This window comes from Columba livia, chromosome 19, assembly GCF_036013475.1.
Source record: "Columba livia isolate bColLiv1 breed racing homer chromosome 19, bColLiv1.pat.W.v2, whole genome shotgun sequence".
Classification (NCBI taxonomy): domain Eukaryota; kingdom Metazoa; phylum Chordata; class Aves; order Columbiformes; family Columbidae; genus Columba; species Columba livia.
In genome coordinates, this window is record NC_088620.1 from 909,559 (window position 1) to 927,337 (window position 17,779).

General features: G+C 50.8%; 1 protein-coding gene across 8 annotated transcripts in view; it reads left to right on the forward strand.

The window, feature by feature from the left end:
• MAPKAP1 (MAPK associated protein 1) overlaps positions 1 to 17,002 on the forward strand; it is a 79,985-nt gene extending 62,983 nt beyond the window's left edge. For 6 of the 8 annotated variants that reach the window (XM_065035346.1, XM_065035350.1, XM_065035349.1 and 3 more), the window contains 4 exons: positions 587 to 727; positions 5,853 to 5,990; positions 14,469 to 14,566; positions 16,052 to 17,002. In XM_065035346.1, coding sequence (XP_064891418.1) covers positions 587 to 727; positions 5,853 to 5,990; positions 14,469 to 14,566; positions 16,052 to 16,177 — 503 coding nt within the window. In that variant the 3' untranslated portion in view covers positions 16,178 to 17,002. Of the gene's footprint in view, positions 1 to 586; positions 728 to 5,852; positions 5,991 to 7,010; positions 14,309 to 14,468; positions 14,567 to 16,051 lie in introns of those variants that run through there. The other 2 variants (XM_065035351.1, XM_065035353.1) reach the window with 1 other exon arrangement.
• Positions 17,003 to 17,779: the final 777 nt, after the last annotated feature.

A 17,779-nucleotide genomic window follows, 5' to 3' on the forward strand; every position in this document is an offset into this window, starting at 1 on the left:
ACTTTATCTAACCGCATCCGAATGATCATTTAGAGCTGAGATGCTTTATTAGCAGCTGGCATAGAAATTACTCTGCACAAAATTATATATCGCATTATAGTAATGTTTAAATTGGTGTTAATCCAACGTCATAAAATGTAAAAAATCTTTAAAGTGCGTTATATTTTTTCAGTAATTGGCATTTTGGCTTAATGAGATGTTACCTTTTATAAAGCCAGTACCTGCAGCAGTAATGAGAATACTAATCAGTAAATAAAGCGCAGCCCCGTTAGCGGGTGCCGCGGGTGCCACCGCGAGGGCCAGCGCCGCGTCCCCCCGGCAGCCCAGCGCCGGTGCCACCCGCCCGGGCCGGGCCGCGGAGTCCCTGCTCGTGGTGCGGGACACGGACGTGTGTCCTGCCGTCCTCAGTGAGTCAGTGATTCCGGCTTTGGGTGGAGGGTGAGGATTCCGCCCCGGGGACAGGGACTTGGGCATTTCACTGTTTGCTGAGGAGCCCTCGCAGCTGCAGGCGTCACGGCCGTACTTAGCGCTGGCTGAATCGTACGCGGGATTTAAACCTCTCGTTCATTATTGTTGCTTGTTTCAGGTTCAAGAGGAGAAGAGGTCTCGGAGGAGGACCCGCAGATCGACATCGCCACGGTCCAGGACATGCTCAGCAGCCACCATTACAAGTCCTTCAAAGTCAGCATGATCCATCGGCTTCGATTCACCACCGACGTTCAGTTAGGTAAATCAGTCCGTACCGTAACCGGGGAAGATGGGGCGGTTCAGACCTCTGGCCGTCTCTCATGGCTGCCTGCCCGTCCCGGGCGTTTTTCAGGCAGCCGTTATCATGCCGGTCTGTTCTGTCGGGATGCACATCGCTCCAAAGTGCTGCCAGCATTTCGGCGGTTAAAAAACTGCTTTCAGTTGAAAATACTTCAGTATTTTTATTATCCACAATCAGCTAGCACACGTTTCTTCCAAAATAAGGCCATTATTTAATGACCCCCTCCCTTTTTTTTAATGTACATTTCCTAATAGAAAGCTTCTTGCCAGCTGTTTGGTTGTTTCTAAATGACACAAGGCAAAATCAGGAATGATTAGGTTTTTCCTTTTCTGAGGCTGAAAGATTTTAAGGAGCAAGAGGAAATTTGAGGTGGAACAACATAGCACTGGTATTCTCCAAAAGGTTTTCTGTTGCCCTTATTAGCTTTCTGAATGCTTTGGAAAACCCGAAGGCCAAGGGATGACAGAATCTTGAATTATAAAAGCCTTATTACTGTTCTAAAATGATTGAATGGCTTTTTATCTTTGTGTTTAAATTGTGAAAATTTGATTAATGATACATTGGTAGGTGACCTGTGACATTCCCGCAAATACCTTGCATAAAGAAATGATTCAGCGGTAAAATATTAAGTGCCGTTATGTTTACAAAATACATTTATTCTGTAGAATTCAGTGCAATTGTAAAACTGACACTCCGGCAGTTTCTGTGTCACTGTCACTACAGTCTCTTCGTTCCTCCGCCCTTCAGCACGTGCAGAAGTTACGTCTCTCAGTTTTCCCGACAAGCTTTCCTGGTTTATTCGGGGCTGTAGGGGAGGGACGGGCGCGCTGGTGCTGGGCGGGACGGCGCTGGGCCCGCGTCCTGCGCCGGAGCAGCTGCGGGTGCGATGGCTCCTGCCGGCGGAGCTGGGCTCACCGCGTCTGGAAAGCGTCAGGAACGAGAGCTGGCAAAGGTCGTGGCAGATCGGGAAAGATAAATGGTTAAGGAAGAACAGCTGTTAAATGAAACAAATGGCTTAACTCGTGTGCGGCGGCGCTGACCCTGTCCAGCCGTGTGAGGACCATAACATTTCCCTTTTATAACAGTCTGTGAACTTGTATATTTTTGATGGCAGTGCGCTGACAACGTGATTTTTGTAATGTAATTACTTCTTAAAAATCAAAGAAAACCCCGGTGAGATATTTGAACTTTGGGCAAATGAACAGCATCAAAACCTCTCAGTAAGTCAAAAGTAATGTATGTCGCTGGGGTTTCTCTGGAAATTTTTTAGGATATTAGAAGAGCGATGCTGGTAAAATAAGCACGGAGGTGCTATTTGGATTAGGGCTGCTGAGTGCTAGCGTGTTCGTCTCCTGCGAGTGCCAGACTGCTCCACAGCCTCAAATGGGACACAGCCCGTGTCTCATTTTTTTACTGTCTCATCAGTGACTGTGGTTTGGGAGCTATTCCGAGTCCATTTAATGATGGCAAAGACTTTTCTCTGTAGCATTTTTATGTCTTCAGTTTTATGCATCTGCCATAGCCAAGCGCCAGTTTTTCTGGAGGACGCCGAGGATCCAGAACGGTCCCACGGCCCCTTGTGGGCGGTGTGGAGGTGGCGGGAGCAGGAACGCGGCTCGGGGGCCGCGCTGAACACATCGGGTGCTTTGGGCCGAGTTGCAGTCCCAGGCGGCACGTGGGAGGGCGTTTCCGTGGGCTGGACCCCCACACTGGTGCAGAAACCCCTGTACAGCCCGTCGGCACTCCCGGTTTGCTCCCACACTCCTGGTTTGCTCCCACACTCCCGGTTTGCTCCCACACTCCCGGTTTGCTCCCACACTCCCGGTTTGCTCCCACACTCCTGGTTTGCTCCCACACTCCCGGTTTGCTCACGCACTCCCAGTTTGCTCCCACACTCCCGGTTTGCTCCCGCACTCCCTGTTTGCTCCCGCACTCCCAGTTTGCTCCCACACTCCTGGTTTGCTCCCGCGCTCCCTGTTTGCTCCCGCACTCCTGGTTTGCTCCCGGTTTGCTCCCTTGCTGCAGGACGCGCAGCCGCGTTGGGTTTGAATCGCTGCCGTGCTGGGCTCTGTCTCAGTTGCGCAGGGCAGGGAGCCGTGGCGCGAGCTGCCTTTCTGAGTTACCGTTTGCATACCGGCTCTTTTTGAAACATTAGAGCTGTTTTGAGGCCCAATCACTGAATTTGAGGCAAGGTTCACCAGAAGTCCTGGAGTAAGCTGGATGTGGTGTTCGTGGTGCCTGGTCCGGCAGCACGAGGCGGTTCGTGGCGACGGCGGGGCCGTGCCGCGCTGCGGGCGGGTTTGCGGCTTTGCCCGCAGCAGGGTGGGCTCTGGGCTTTCTGGTTTCGCTCCTGTTCTGCTGTAAGGCACACGCAGTTGTACCCTCCGCGTTTTTAGAAGGGCTCTATCATGTTGTGGAGGAGTGAGATACATTCGCGTGGGTATCACATCAGCAAAATGAAAAGCATATTGTCTTGGAAAATGGCTGCGGGGAAATATTTCAGAAAAGGGGGGGCAGGTGCAGACCCCAATAAAGGGAGCACGATCGGAACGGTGTTACCGGACTGCGGCACCCCAGACGTTTCTTTTGAGAAGATTAATGAATTAAAAAAATAGTAGGAGCAGCATTTTTACTTGTTTTCTGGAGTGTGACTAATTTGTGCGGTGGTACAGACTGCAGAAGCCACGTACATAATAGTGTTTTGATTTTAGGTTTCAGCACATCCAGATTGTGAGAACAATAACAGAAAAAAGACAACATTCTTTGTCAGCGTGCGCTCTGGATGTGTGTGAGCTTAAGCCAGCGGTGTCGAGATACAGAAATAATGGATGAAGTATACAGCAACAATTTGCAGATAAAAATAATAGAAGTTAAAGTGTATTTTACATGATAAAAAAAAGATGAAAGAGGAGGAAGTCTGTTAGATCTGAGGTGGTTGCAAAGCCCTGCTCGGGGAAGTAGCCCCTGCGGGAAGATTGATGCGGCGGGGAGTGACCTTGGCGTGGAGCAGGCGCTGGTGATGTATGTATGAGCATCGCGCTGCTAAATGGACCCAGATTTGTAGCACTAATATACATGGAAGCCCAGAACCAAACTCAGGATGGCAATAAATCAACAGCCACTTTGGGTGTCATTTCTGGTTTATATTCCACTATTGTTCTATCACTTTAATTCATGTCACTATCATCTGTTCATCTGGAACAGTTTTATATAATTTTCCAGTGGAGTTACCTGACAAATCCTATCAAATTAACAAGGTGCATTAACAATATTGACTGACTGTGAATTCCGAAGTTGCAGGACCATACAGTGAACATTTTTGAGCATATTTCCAGGGGTGAGGTTCTCAGAGGAAGGGATGGGGAGCAGCCCTTGTGCACAAAGGATTTGCACCTTTATTTTTACAACTTGCCTTGGCTTTTTCAGTGAGAAAATAAGAACTTGTACCATCGACTTCGCGTGTTTTCCTTAAACTACAGAAAACGCCATTTTGGGTAATTAACCATTGCAGTGCAATAGCAATGCCCATTTTAAATAATTTGTCCAAAATTAGATTACAAACCAAAATGGGCTCCAGATACAGCATCAGCCCGCTCGCATTACGAGTTCCAGCAGTCCTGGTGTTAATTGGACTCCTGATACAATGCTTAATTGAAATGTGATCTCTGATGTGACGTGTGGTTGGTGACAAGGCGCGCTGTGGGGCCGGGGGTTGGTGGCGCGTTACAGGACGAGCTCCCGGCGAAGGGGCCGGAGAGAGCGGGAAAACACAACCCAACCTGCTTTGCAAATCCTGACTTTGAGAACTCTTGGGGTCATTGTGGAGGGTTTGGGAGAGTCCTTACGTGTGTGGCTTCTTACTTTGGTATTGTGTCACATCTCTTGAAAGTTGTCATCAGCACCTTTAGCTTTTCTTGTGCATGAGACGAGCCGAGTGTCATGTGTTGGAAACACCATAGCCGAACCCCACTGAGGGAAAAGGTTCTCTCTGTGTTTTTTCCAGAGGTGCAAGAGATAAATGATGTTTAAATACCTTTTTCCTGTACTGCTCCCTTTTGTTGCTTTCCCTTGAGCTTCTCCTGTAACTCATGGCTGAAGAAATACAATTATTTTGAAGGGTCGCCACACCTCGATGTAAAAAGCACGCTGGGGTTCGTTCAGCGTGTCCGCAGCTCCTGGACAGCGAGCTGCTGCTCTCAGTGGCGTTTTGCTGGCGCTGCCCCGATGGCACCGGGACGGATGAGAGTGACCGTTGGGGCGCTGCCCCGGCTGCGGTGACCTGGGAGGGGACACGGGGACTTTGTGCCATGGGGCTCTGGTGCTGTCCCAGTGGGGTACAGTGTGTGTGCTGTCCTGGTGGGGTATGGTGTGTGTGCTGTCCTGGTGGGGTATGGTGTGTGTGCTGTCCTGGTGGGGCACGGTGTGTGTGCTGTCCCGGTGGGGCACGGTGTGTGTGCTGTCCCGGTGGGGTACGGTGTGTGTGCTGTCCCGGTGCTGTCCTGGTGGGGTACGGTGTGTGTGCTGTCCTGGTGGGGTACAGTGTGTGTGCTGTTCCGGTGGGGCACGGTGTGTGTGCTGTTCCAGTGCTGTCCCGGTGGGGCACGGTGTGTGTGCTGTCCTGGTGGGGCACGGTGTGTGTGCTGTTCCAGCGCTGTCCCAGTGGGGTACAGTGTGTGTGCTGCTCCGGTGCTGTCCCGGTGGGGCACGGTGTGTGTGCTGGGCAGGGACAGGCTGTGATAGCATCTATTGCATAGAACGGTGGTGACTGAAAAACTAGCGGTATCATTTTCTAAATCTTGCACCTCGTGTAGCTGCTGCTTCCAGGAGAGCTCTGTGTGTGTTGAACGGAATGTTTTCGGTGGTTTCTTTCTTGTTGGTATGCCCATGCAGGAGAATAAAATGCAGATCATCAATGCAGTTTGATAACCATTTGCTTTTGGTTTCAAAAGCTCCTGTGCTTTCAAAAAGCCCCAAAGGGCAATATACTTTCATCCCATTTAAGATTTATAAAGTGTGTCAAACAGCTGATATGAAATCGCTTAAACAGATCACTGCTGTGGCTCTCTATTCTTTCTCATCTCAGGTATTTCTGGAGACAAGGTAGAGATAGACCCTGTTACTAATCAGAAGGCCAGCACTAAGTTTTGGATTAAGCAGAAACCCATTTCAATCGATTCTGAACTCCTCTGTGCCTGTGACCTTGCGGAAGAAAAAAGCCCAAGTGAGTAGTCCTTTTTATTTATGTCCTCTCTTCTCTCCCTCCCTGTATGTGCTACATGTCCAAAGAATTATTGCTGCCATGTCCTTTTCTTTCCATAGGTGTATTTTATTCTTTATAGAATGTTTTTAATCTGACTCGGTTCTGTTACAGAGAACACAACATAAACAGATACACATTTTATGAGTGTCCTTTTCATGCTGCTTACAGCTAATGGCGTCATTAAGAGCATTTCGTGCCCCCTGGCAGTAGCTGCCGGCAGTGTCACCCCAAGGAGACGCCGGCTCTCCAGCCCGTAGCTCGGGACTCAAATACGCGTTTCAGCATAATTACAATGTTTTTGAACTTCTTAACATCCAGGTTGGTTTTAAACAATTTCTTAGGTGCGAATGAGGGTCTCAGACATACAGGAGGTGTCAGTGCCCTCTGAATGCACTTTGGCCGTGGCTGCAGGGTCACGACGTGCTGCTCCGGGAGCTCGGGTTTGGGAAGCAGTGACCGTGCGGGCAGCAGCGGCAGCTCCGCGCGCCGCGGGGCAGCCCCGCTCAGCCGCAGCGGCGACGGTCGGGGCTCGCTGCCCTCGGAGCGCGGCTCCGCCAGCCGAGCGCTTCGGCTTGTTGTATCAGTGGAGTCATGGAAGTCTAGATCTGTACAGTGTGTTTGAAAAAGGACGAGATAGGCCCTGGGGGAATTGGGCAATGTCTCCCGGTGGTGCCAAAATGTAACTATCTACTATCAAAAAGTAACTGCGGTTCAAAAGCTCAGATGGATTTTATTACACTTGTGCTTTTGCAGGGTAGGGATGCTAAGTATTAAGTACTTATCTGCAAGGTGACAGAGAGGGAGAATTATGTGATACATATTTACAGAGGTAATGATCTGTTGAATTCTCTTGGAAGAGTAAATTTATGGCTGCCACAGATTTTATCAGCAATTATTGAACTATATCTTTCTCCCCTTCATTACCCCTTCCTACTTCCCTGTTCTTAGTCCAGCTATTATCTTCCTCTTCTGTCTCTCCAGCGAGATTTCGTGGTCCTTGGGAAGGTGTGATCCCAAGGAGAGGCTTCCCCGATGACCAGACAGTCCAGACTGTGCAGCCGTTGTCTGTAGAGCTCAAGGTGGTTTTGCAGTTGTAAACGTGTTAACACCTCTGGCTTTGAGGCCCCATTTCATTTCAAATGCAAACATGGTGGTAAAATCGTGCCCACAAAAAGGGGCTGTATCTGAAAAGCCGCCCTGGGAACCCAGGGTTTCCAGCTCACGCTCCTGTCAACACGATGGTCCGAGACCTTCCAGCTGAACCCCCAGCACCGCATCCCGCCCGGACGGGCTCTGCAGCCCCGGGGCAGCACCCGCTGCTGTGGGAAATCGTGTTTGCACCCAAATCCGGCCAAGCCAGGGGGGTACAAGGGACAGAACTTCACCCGCAAGTAGCGGCCAGCGGTGGAAGGGCAGGACTGCAGCTGGAGCAAGAATCGCGGTCACTTTGTGAGGATGCTGACAGGTTATGGCAAAGGCAGCCTTTATGGTGTCCTCATTTTCGCATGGCTGTCGTAAACCCTTCCCATTAAATAAGTGTTCAGCATGGTTCCAGAAGGAGAAAATAATTCCTCCTGAAATCTGCTGACCTCTTCCCAATTCACTGACGATGTTCCCAAGTCATTCTTTTAGGCCAGGAGCAGAGACTTCTGGTGTGACACCTCAGAATGATGCATTTTGGGGGCTCAACAGCAGATCAGTATCTCTGGAATTTTAAATGGAAAAAAGTTATTTTAGTAGCATAAAGGAATGAAACTCACTGTATTTCACAAGTTTTGTCTGTGATTTTTATCAGCATAGTGATATATGTTTGTAGCAGAGTTTACATAAAAAAATTATTCCCGGATCTTCCTTGAATGAATTATTGCAAAGAGAGAGAGGCTGGGTAAAGATAAGGTCTTTGAGTTCGGCAATATATTTTGTTTTCATGTGGTTATCTCTTGTAGCACAAACATGCTCCATCTCGTCTTTCAGGACTGTTCTGCACATGTAACGGTGCTCGAGCGGTTGCAGCGGTGAAAGCTCCGCGTGTGGTTGATGGGGCTCCCTGCCTCCCCAGGCACCGGCTGGAATAACGCTGGGCCCGGCTTTGCTGGGCTGGCGCACTGAGCTCTGCAGAGAGGAGGGTTTGCAGGGCCCCGCGGTGGCCGTGCTGTCCCGCCAGGCCCAGGGGACTCTGCCGGGCCCGGCGCAGCCACAGGTTCTGCAGGTTCCTCTGAACATGGGAACCAGCACCGCTCAGTATTCCGTGAGCTCTTACTCTCTGCAGGCTGAAGAGATCTCACGGTTTTTACTGATACTTTTCTGCAGGAATGTGAGAGCAGAAATCGTGTATCAATGCGGTAAAGAGCCTCTGCTTGTTTTCTGATGGTTTTCTTTGGAGAGACCGTTCTGTGCGGCGCAGCTCTGGTGGCGCTGGTGTGAGCGCGGGGGCTCCGCAGCGCGAGGGGCATGTTGTGGGTATTCCCAGCGGGCTGGCGCTTCCCTGTGCCCTGAGTTTGCAGGACCTGGAGCTGCACACGGTGAGAACAGAAAATGAAAATAGAAAGCTTTGGCATGTAATGTGCCATTGGTGCGGGTATTGTGGGCAGGGATGGCTGATGATTTTTGTTTGCCCTTGTAGTAGGCCTGGGTCAGCATTTGAATTTTTATTTGTAAATTAGATCAGAGTCCCTGAATTTAGACAAAGGGAAGAGGTAATGGCCCTGCTGGCTCGATCAAATGCCATTAGAACCTGAAGACACTGCGTACAAACGGCTTGTTTAAATCAGGTTCAGTCTGATTATCACGAGAGATTCTGAATGTTTTGAGTCTTGAAAGGAAGCATCCTATCATTGAGAAATAAGATTTAAGCCTTAATAAAGTAGTTGTCATTTTTATAGCTGAAAAGAGCTTTGTATCTCAATTAAGTGTACATAATATAAAGTCTTAAGGAAGCAACATAATACGTTTAATACAATTATATCCCTTTGCAATAGTGTAATTTAAAGGAAATCTGATTCTGTTAATGTCTCTTACATTACCTGGACAAGGGAGAAACTTCAGTGTCACCGGCCGCTGCCTTTGTCCACGTTGCGGGTGGCCCGAGCGCGGCAGCAGTGGCTGCGCTGTGGCCGTCCCTGCCCAGGCGCGCGGCCGCGGTGCCTGGTGACCGCGGTGCCGGTGACCGCGGTGCCAGTGACCATGGTGCCTGGTGGCCATGGTGCCTGGTGACCGCGGTGCCGGTGACCATGGTGCCTGGTGACTGCGGTGCCGGTGACCATGGTGCCTGGTGACCACGGTGCCGGTGACCGCGGTGCCGGTGACCATGGTGCCTGGTGGCCACGGTGCCTGGTGACCGTGGTGCCGGTGGCCACGGTGCCTGGTGTTTGCAGTGCCAGTGGCCGCGGTGCCAGTGGCCGCGGTGCCTGGTGGTTGCAGTGCCGGTGGCCGCGGTGCCGGTGGCTGCAGTGCCTGGTGGTTGCAGTGCCGGTGGCTGCGGTGCCGGGCGCGTGGGACGAGCAGCCCCGTGGGCAGCGCTTTGGTGGCCCCGAGCTCAGCACTTGGGCTCACTCACAGTTTTCAAAATAGCGTGGGGTTTTCTGTTCATGAGTATTTTACGATAGCTGCAGAAGTCACTATTGTTTGATTATCTACATGAAACACTGATGAAATATTCTCTATGATCCTTTTCTTGCTTTTTTTTCCTTTTAATAAAGCCGACACATCTCAATTGCTAGATCCAAATGTCCCTAATATGAAGGCAGTCTAAACAAAGGTGTTCTGTAGGTCACAGAGTACATTGGTAACTTCGGTTTGTAATTTAATTGCCTGCTTTGCACCCTGCAGCTTAAGATTTCCTTTAAATTCTTATTCCATTGTTGCACTGGGGCTTAACAGAGTGTTAACCTGGTAATAGGCACAGGGCCTCCCCATTATATGTCTCGCTATCGAGCGGTTCTGCATGACTAGTTAAAAAAGATGGCAAGAAGATTAATGAAAGGCGCCTGGTACAGAAGGGGGGCAGGTACCTCTGCAAGACTTGTGGCGAGGAGATATTAGAGCTGAACCAGAGCTCGGCTTTTTCTTTATCCTGTGACCTCTGAACCTGCCGCACTGTCGAGAGCTGCCAGCGGAGCCGACGTTTTGATTGATGTTGCTACACGAGTCAGTCTTTCCCGTTGAATTCCACATCTGCACGAAAATAGCTTTTCCAGCGGTATCCGCGCTGCCGTAAGCGATAGCCCCGGTGATGCCTGCGCGCCTGCGGGTGCTTCGCACTTAAAGCTAAAGGAACTTGATGTTTTAATTCAGTAGCCAGTTCCTCCAGATTATGCACGTTGGGTAGTACTAATTTAATGAATTTGTTACTGGGTTGTAAAAGGACAAAAACCATAGAGAAAGCGCTGGGAAGGTGCGGATGGGTTCCTGCTGCTCGGGGCTGGAACGGAGGCGTTGCAGTTTGCTCAGAGCCTGCGCTGGAGCAGAGCAGAGGGGCGACAGCCGCCCGAGTGCTCTGCAGACTGCACGGGATACCGGGCTGGTCCCATTGAGAGGGAGGCAGAGTGTGAAATAATAGAAGAAAATTTGTACCCGATAGAAGGCTCATCACAGACCCGGATCAAAAGGTAAAAAATAGGTTCAGCAGGGAAAATGTTCCCAAACTTCAGGCTCGGAGTGAAAGAAACTTCCAAGTGTGTAACAGAAATGAGGCCAAATGCGCACGGCCGCGCGGTTTGCAGAGCCGGTCAGCGCGGTGGCGGGACGGCACCAGTGGCACCGGTGGCACCGGGTTTGCTGCTCCCTGGCCGGGCTGCGCTCGGGATCGCGTGGGGCTGGGGCGACAGGCCGGGGGTGTCGGGGCCCCGGGCGGCCCCTGCGCCTCCTTAAACCCAGCCCTGCTCACGAGCCTTTGGCGCGGGTCCTCTGGAGCACAATCAGGAGCGCGCATTGCCTCATCCTTTTAGCAAATATGTTTTGTAGCCCTATTAAAAGGGGTCTTCATCTATCCTGTCAAAGCTATTCTGCTGGGGTTTTTTAGTTTAATTACACTATCCAATTAAAACTCCGTGCTGCATTTTGATTCGCTTCTCCTTGGGCTTGAGTGGATCTGACATTTACAGGACTCGCCTTTCAGGCAGACAATGGTGTGATTGATGAGGTGCAGACGCAATGAAGGAGGCGATTGCCATGTGGAAACACTGCTTAGTGCATTTTGATTTATTTATCATCTTTTTTCCCAAACAAGGCTGCTGGTGAGGAGGTTGTGGGCAACCCCGCGTTCCACCTCCGTTTTCACTGTTCTCACAAAAATATTTGTTTGTATTCTGCCTTTTGTAATAATTCAAAGGAGAAACAAAAGGCTTTCGGGAAAAAAAATCCAGATGTGTGAATAGTTACCACAATTTGACACGAAAGGGGATGTGTGCAGCGCTTTAATAGCACCTCTGCTTTCAGCACATCTGGGAGCATGACATCCAGTAACGGCAGCGGTGTGTAATGGGCCGCAGCAGGGCGTGCGGACCCGAGCCGAGGACGGTGCCCGTGAAGCAGCGCTGGGAGCGGCAGCACCGCGGCCCGTGCTTTGTCCTCAGCGCTGGCGCCGTCGGTTCCCGCTGGAGCGCTGCGGGCTCTGCAGACGGGTCAGCGGGACGCGGGGTCCGACCCGCCTGGTTCCACTCGTGTCGGGGTCAGGGCTCCATCCTCTGAGCAACCTCTGGGTAACTCTCGCTGGCATGGACGGGCTGAGCCCCCCGTGACGCTGGGGACAGCACTGCTGCTGCTCCCCGTGTCCCCCCTGCAACCCCACACCCAGCAGGAAACTTCTGAGCTCGCTCGTTACTCGAGCTTCCCAGGAGGGTGTTGTGGTGCTAAAGCAGCGCGTGTGTTTTTGTGGGACCTTCAGGCCCTGCTCCAGGGTCACAGCCGCGTTTGTGGGGTGCGCACGTGGATTTCAGACACCGGGGTCCCTCCCAGAGCTGTTCGGTGAGATGTGACGGGCTGGTGAGCAGAGGTCACCCCATTGCATGCAGTGCTTTAAGTACATTTGCTTTTGTACAGAAACATTGGTTGGTTGTATATTATTTTCATCATTCCTTGCCTTTTTACTAGTATATTTCTATTTCTTTATAATCCGTTCTGAGTCCGTGAGAGGAGATTTCAAGGTCTGATCCTGTTGTAGCCACAATTTCTGAAATAGTGAAAATCTGTGATGATGTCAAATGATGCCCATAAGTGTTTTGCTCTTCAGTGAGGTCTTTCTCCAGCTATTTATCCCACTAATAACTCTTAATTGTTGACTTCTGCCTTATGACCCTGTAATGACAAAGCAATCATCAAGGTATATTGACAAATTAACATAAATTTGCATTTCCCCGTGTTTGTTTTCTTTTTTGTCCAAGTCATGAATATTCCTTTCATCCTCCATCGAATTAGTGATTTCATTCAGTGCACACAGTTGTGAAGAGTGGCACAGGCAAAAGAGAGCGGTGTTTGTGGAGGAGCCACCGAAATGAAGCGTTGGTGCAAAACCTGCGTTGTTTTAATTCTGCCACCACGGGCAGTGGGAGCCACCGGAGTCGCTGCTGTTTGTTACCAGATATTCCTATATGGAAATAAAAGCCCATTGAAGGTCCTATTGATCTCTCAATTGTCAAGGGTGGTGCTCCATTGCAAGGAGGTACAGCACATATTTAAGCACTCTTGGAAATGGAAATCAATCTCACAATTCAGAAATTCCATCTGGCTGGAACAGTAGCCGAGCAGAGTGCCAGTTAGGATTTCAATGAACCAATATTTCATGCTGTAAATAGTGTAATGTGGACACGGAGCACATAAACATAATGTCGTAATGGGGCTTTCGAAAGAAAAGTCTGCTCAGCTCCTTTGCGCTCAATCACCCGTCAGGGCGCAGGCCGTGCCGTGGACTGGGCAGCGGGCTTGGTGGCGGCACCGCGGCCCCCGTGTCCCCAAGCATCCCCTGTGCCGCGGCCACCGTGCCACGGCCCCTGTGCCACGGCCCCCTGCCCCCAAGCAGCCCCTATGCCGTGTCCCCTGTGCCACCTCCCCCTGCCCCCGTGCGGCCCCTGTGCCACAGCCCCCATGCCGTGTCCCCCGGGTGTCCCACTGAGCGCAGCCCATGGCTCAGTGCAGCTGTTACCAGCGTTTGTCCCTCTAATTGTCGTCAAAAGAGCAGAGTCCTCGCAATTCTAAAATCCGCGCTCAAAACCAGAGTTCTGCTCTGTCAGCTGTGTAAGCGCTTTTGCTGGAAAGGAGTAAATCACAGGTTAACGAGAAGGACGAGGGCACTGGGGAGAGTTTCTCCACCAGCCGGACAGCAGCCGGGATCGCGCGCGGGTGGCTCTGGTTCCGCGTCCTGTCCCTGTGCCGGGCGGCAGAGCGAGGACACCGCGGGTGAACGGGGCCGTGACCGCGGGCTGCCCGCACCCGCACAGACAACCCGGCTGGGATCCTCCAGACGCGGTTTCAGTTCTAGTGGTGCGTCTGTGTAACTGATCTGAAATGTCCAAGGACAAGCGCGGTGTCGTGTCCCCAGGAGCGGTGCCCGGACGCCTTCAGAATGCTAAAGGCGCAGAGCGGGGTGCATGCATTACCATGCTGATGAGCGCGGCCGGGAGTTCCCGCATCTTTAGTACCACCGAGGCATCGTTTGTCAAATGATTTAAAGGGGTTTTTATTATTATTATTAGCCAATTTTTCAATATAGAATTTATATTCCAGGTTAGTGGATCATAATGGTGTTTAATTAACATGCCACAATAAAATACTTGCATCTCAGATTTCCTGGCCACAGACCTGAGCGTATATCAGTCACTTTTTGGTAACCTGGAGAATTAGATAATGTAAATAAGGCTTCAAATTAGCTTTCCTCCAGGAAAGACCCGAATTTACAGTAATGTGGCTGTTACTTTACGGATTACTCAACTTTGACCTTTGAACTGAATGAATTGTGAGAAAACTGAGGGAAAAGTACGATGTATAGAATAGGTTTGGTTGTAATTTCGGAGCCGCGCACACCCACACCAGTGAAGGGTGCTTTGCCTTGCCACGCGTTCTGCAGACAGACCTTGACGCCAGAGCCACGGACACGGGCTGGGGTTAATTGGCCTTTTATTTTAAATACAACCCTTATCTCCTGCACGGGGTGATGATGCAGTGAATAGTTCCGTAAAGCTGCGCTGTTGCGGCAGTTCAGCTGCAGCGCGCGGGCGGGCTGAGCGGCGCTAACCAGCCGTTTGATGGGTTCTGCGTTTCCTGCAGCGGGGATGTGATGGGAGAAGGAACCTTATTGAGCCGGGTTCAGCTGCTCCCGTGAGCCACCACTTGCCTTCAGCTGCAGTGACACGAGAAGCCTGTCAGCGCTGCGCGCCCCGTCTGGCGCGGTGCCGCGCGGGACCCGCCATCTGCGCGCCCTCAGCTCCTCTCTTCTTGTCTTTGCAGGTCATGCAATATTTAAACTTACATATCTAAGCAATCATGACTACAAACACCTTTACTTTGAATCAGACGCTGCTACTGTCAATGAAATTGTACTGAAGGTGAGTGTTCGATGGCAACGTGTCCCAGGAGGGGTGTTTCAGCCCTTGTTGGGCGAGCGGGGGCTCTGGGGGCGCCGGGAGCTCCGGGCGCTGCCGCGTTGCTGTTTGAGCAGCCGCGCGGGCACCGCCGCTTCTGTGCTGCGTTCCCGTGTGTGTTTGGCTCTAGTTAACGGAGACACCAGTTCTCTGTGGGATTTCATAGGGACGCACCAGCTTTCGTTGTGCCCGTCACGTCTGTTCCGGACGCGGGTGTTTGTGCCAAGCCAAAAGGTTGTTTTTCCACCCAGTACCCCATCAGATCTATTTGCTTTTCCTGTGGCTCAGTACACACGCTGACTTATTTTCTGAAACAAATTTTTGTTGCACTCTGGAATGGTTAATTTGGATTTTCCACAAACTAATATTTTATAGCAATCCAGAATTGAAAGAGCAGTGATTTTGGCAAGCCATCTGTTACGTTTGCTCTGATTTGCTACGTGGAGTTTGGAGGATTGCTATGTAACTGACATACGATAATTTTTATTAATAATGTAGCAGGTGAGTGTATTTTGGGGATTTTCAACTCACTTCCTGAACCGTTAGGCCAAGTCTTTTGTTCCTACTCTATCTTAAATAAGCTGCTGTAGTCAGAGCACTCGGCACATCCGAGACTGGTCGGAGAAGATTCGCTGGGACTGATGTGAATGTTCAAGAGGGAAATATTGTTGCACAGCTTTTCCTTGGCTCGCAGGTTGTTGATAGTGAGTGTTTTCTGGTTTCATGCACAGGTTGCCGGTTTGTTCTCAGTTCCGTATTGGCAGTCTCAGAAATCCCACTTCTCAGGTTCGGGTTTTCACAGGACCAAGTGAGAAAGGCTGAGGCTTTATTGACCGTGAAAACTCCCTACACTTTTATGCCTTAAGCTGTAATATGGAATGAAAGTGAAACACTCTACAGTGCATAAAATTGTGCAAGTTTTAAGGCACAGCATATTACCCAGCTAATGGCAGACCAAAGGGCATTTTTATCTTTTTGGTTCTTGCATTAACCTTCCATTAAAATTATCTATGTGATTATCACAAAGCACTGGAGATAATAAATTTAGGGAATAGCAGGCTTGTTAAATATCATTTAAAAATGCTTTCATCAAGTAAAATGTGCCAAAACACAGGGAAACTCTGAGATGAGCCGAGTATGCAAACATGGCAAGGGAACAATCCCTCTACCGAAGCTGATAAGGGTGTTTATTGAAGCCGTGAGGGTGTCAGGCCGGCGCTCCGGGGCTTTGCCCCGCGGTGTCCCGGAGGTGCGGGTGACACGGGTGGGACGTGGGGAGGGGACGTGGGAGCACAGTGGGACCAGGGCCGGCTCTGCTGCTGCTGGTGCTCTGCACCGCCGGGACCGGGTTTGCTAAAGCCTGGCTCAGCTGGGCGGGAGAGGGGCCCTGCCCGCTGGGCTGCCCCACCGGAGCGCCACCGATGTTAAATACCGGTTTGTGTCTTGCAGGTTAACTATATTCTGGAGTCGCGAGCAAGCACAGCCAGAGCAGATTATTTTGCTCAGAAACAAAGAAAACTGAGCAGGAGAACAAGCTTCAGCTTCCAGAAGGAGAAGAAGTCGGGGCCGCAGTGAGGCCTGGCCCAGGAGAGCCCGTCTGCCGGGCCGGAGCGCCACGGGAGCCGCTGCTGCGCGTACCGAGCGGCCGCGCCACCGCCGTCCCGCCCGCGCCGCCCGAGGTGCCCCCGCGGTGGCCACGGGAGGCCTCCCCGTGACAAAATAAAGAGCCATATCAGCCGGAAAGAAGACTGTTACGCTTCAGGTTCCTTTGATTAGAAATAAGAGAATGACGTAGACTGGCATCATTTAATTACTGTATTATGTACAATCACAAGAAGAGATGTGATTACATGTTATTTCACAGCCTGGTTAAAATAAATTATATACATCTGTAATACACCCACGTACACACAGGTATTGCTTGTGACATGATCAAATTTCTAAAAACAAAATGTAGGACAAATGTATCCATTTTTACTATTAATAAACAGATGTAATCTTTTCCAAGGCCCATATGATGCACAGTTATTTGGGGGGAGGCTGCAGTCCCAGATGGTTTCACTGCTGCTGCTGAAGTGCAGGAGGCAACCGTGAGCCAGGGCACAGCAGCCGGCGCAGGGAGCTGCTTTGTGAGGCAGCGCTGAGACAGTCGAGTCTGTTGTGGTTTGTTTTGTTCAGAAATATTTTATTCAACTGTGCTTTTCAGCTTTGCGTACGTTTTACTGGAAGTCGTTTGCTCCAGTCACCGCAGTGTTCTGAAAGCAGGCAGCACCTCGGCGGCGGGCAGGAGCGCCGGCCTGCCGCGCCGGCTCCGCGGCGTTCGGGACTCTGGGAAATGCCTTCGCTTTTTCTTATTATTGTTCTTTAAAAATAAAAATTAAGACCTGCTTTGTACCGGGATTTGTAACTATCTTGGCCTTGTCCACACGTGAAGGGGATTACTGGGAACCAGGCTGCGGTTCTGGTTCAGTTCACCAGAGGTGTCCTTCAGAGATCTCCCCGGGCTCCACGGCCGGAGCTCCGCACGGCTGCCGGGGATTCGGTGTCACCAAAATGCCGCCGGTTCCGAGGGGTGTTTAACCGCGGTGGGGGCGGCGGGTCCCACGGGCAGAGCAGGTTCCTGCCGCTGCGACCTGGCGGCGTCCTGCCTTCGTACCCAGAAAACTGCCCGAGCCTCAGCGCGGGCCTGAGGGGGCAACGCAGAGAGAGCTCGCCCCTCACCGGCTGCGGTCTGAGTTCTGGGTTAGTGGAGGTTCAGCGGTGCCGGCGCTGCCGCGGGAGCCGCGGCCTCGCTCTGCAGTCTTCCACAGTATCTGCAAAACAAGAGAAAAGTATTTTATAGTGTGATATTACATTTTGTAATATTTTATATGTGCAAATGCAGCACAGATGCAATGGGGAGAGACCCTTCAATAATGCAATGTAAATGACTCTTTTAACCAACTTTGTGAACTATTTAACATTAAAGTTGTTATGTGAATGTTCTTTTGCCATGTAGTTTCAATTCTTTAAACTGAGCTCAAAAATTGCCTACGTTGATATCAGAAGCTAGAGAAGTCTCGTTTTCTCCGTGATTGTGATGCTATTGCCACCCACTTACATTTATGTGTTACCAGTAGCTATTCCATATGTGCAGCATTTTGCTTTCAGCAAAGCCTGAAGACTCACGTAACAAAC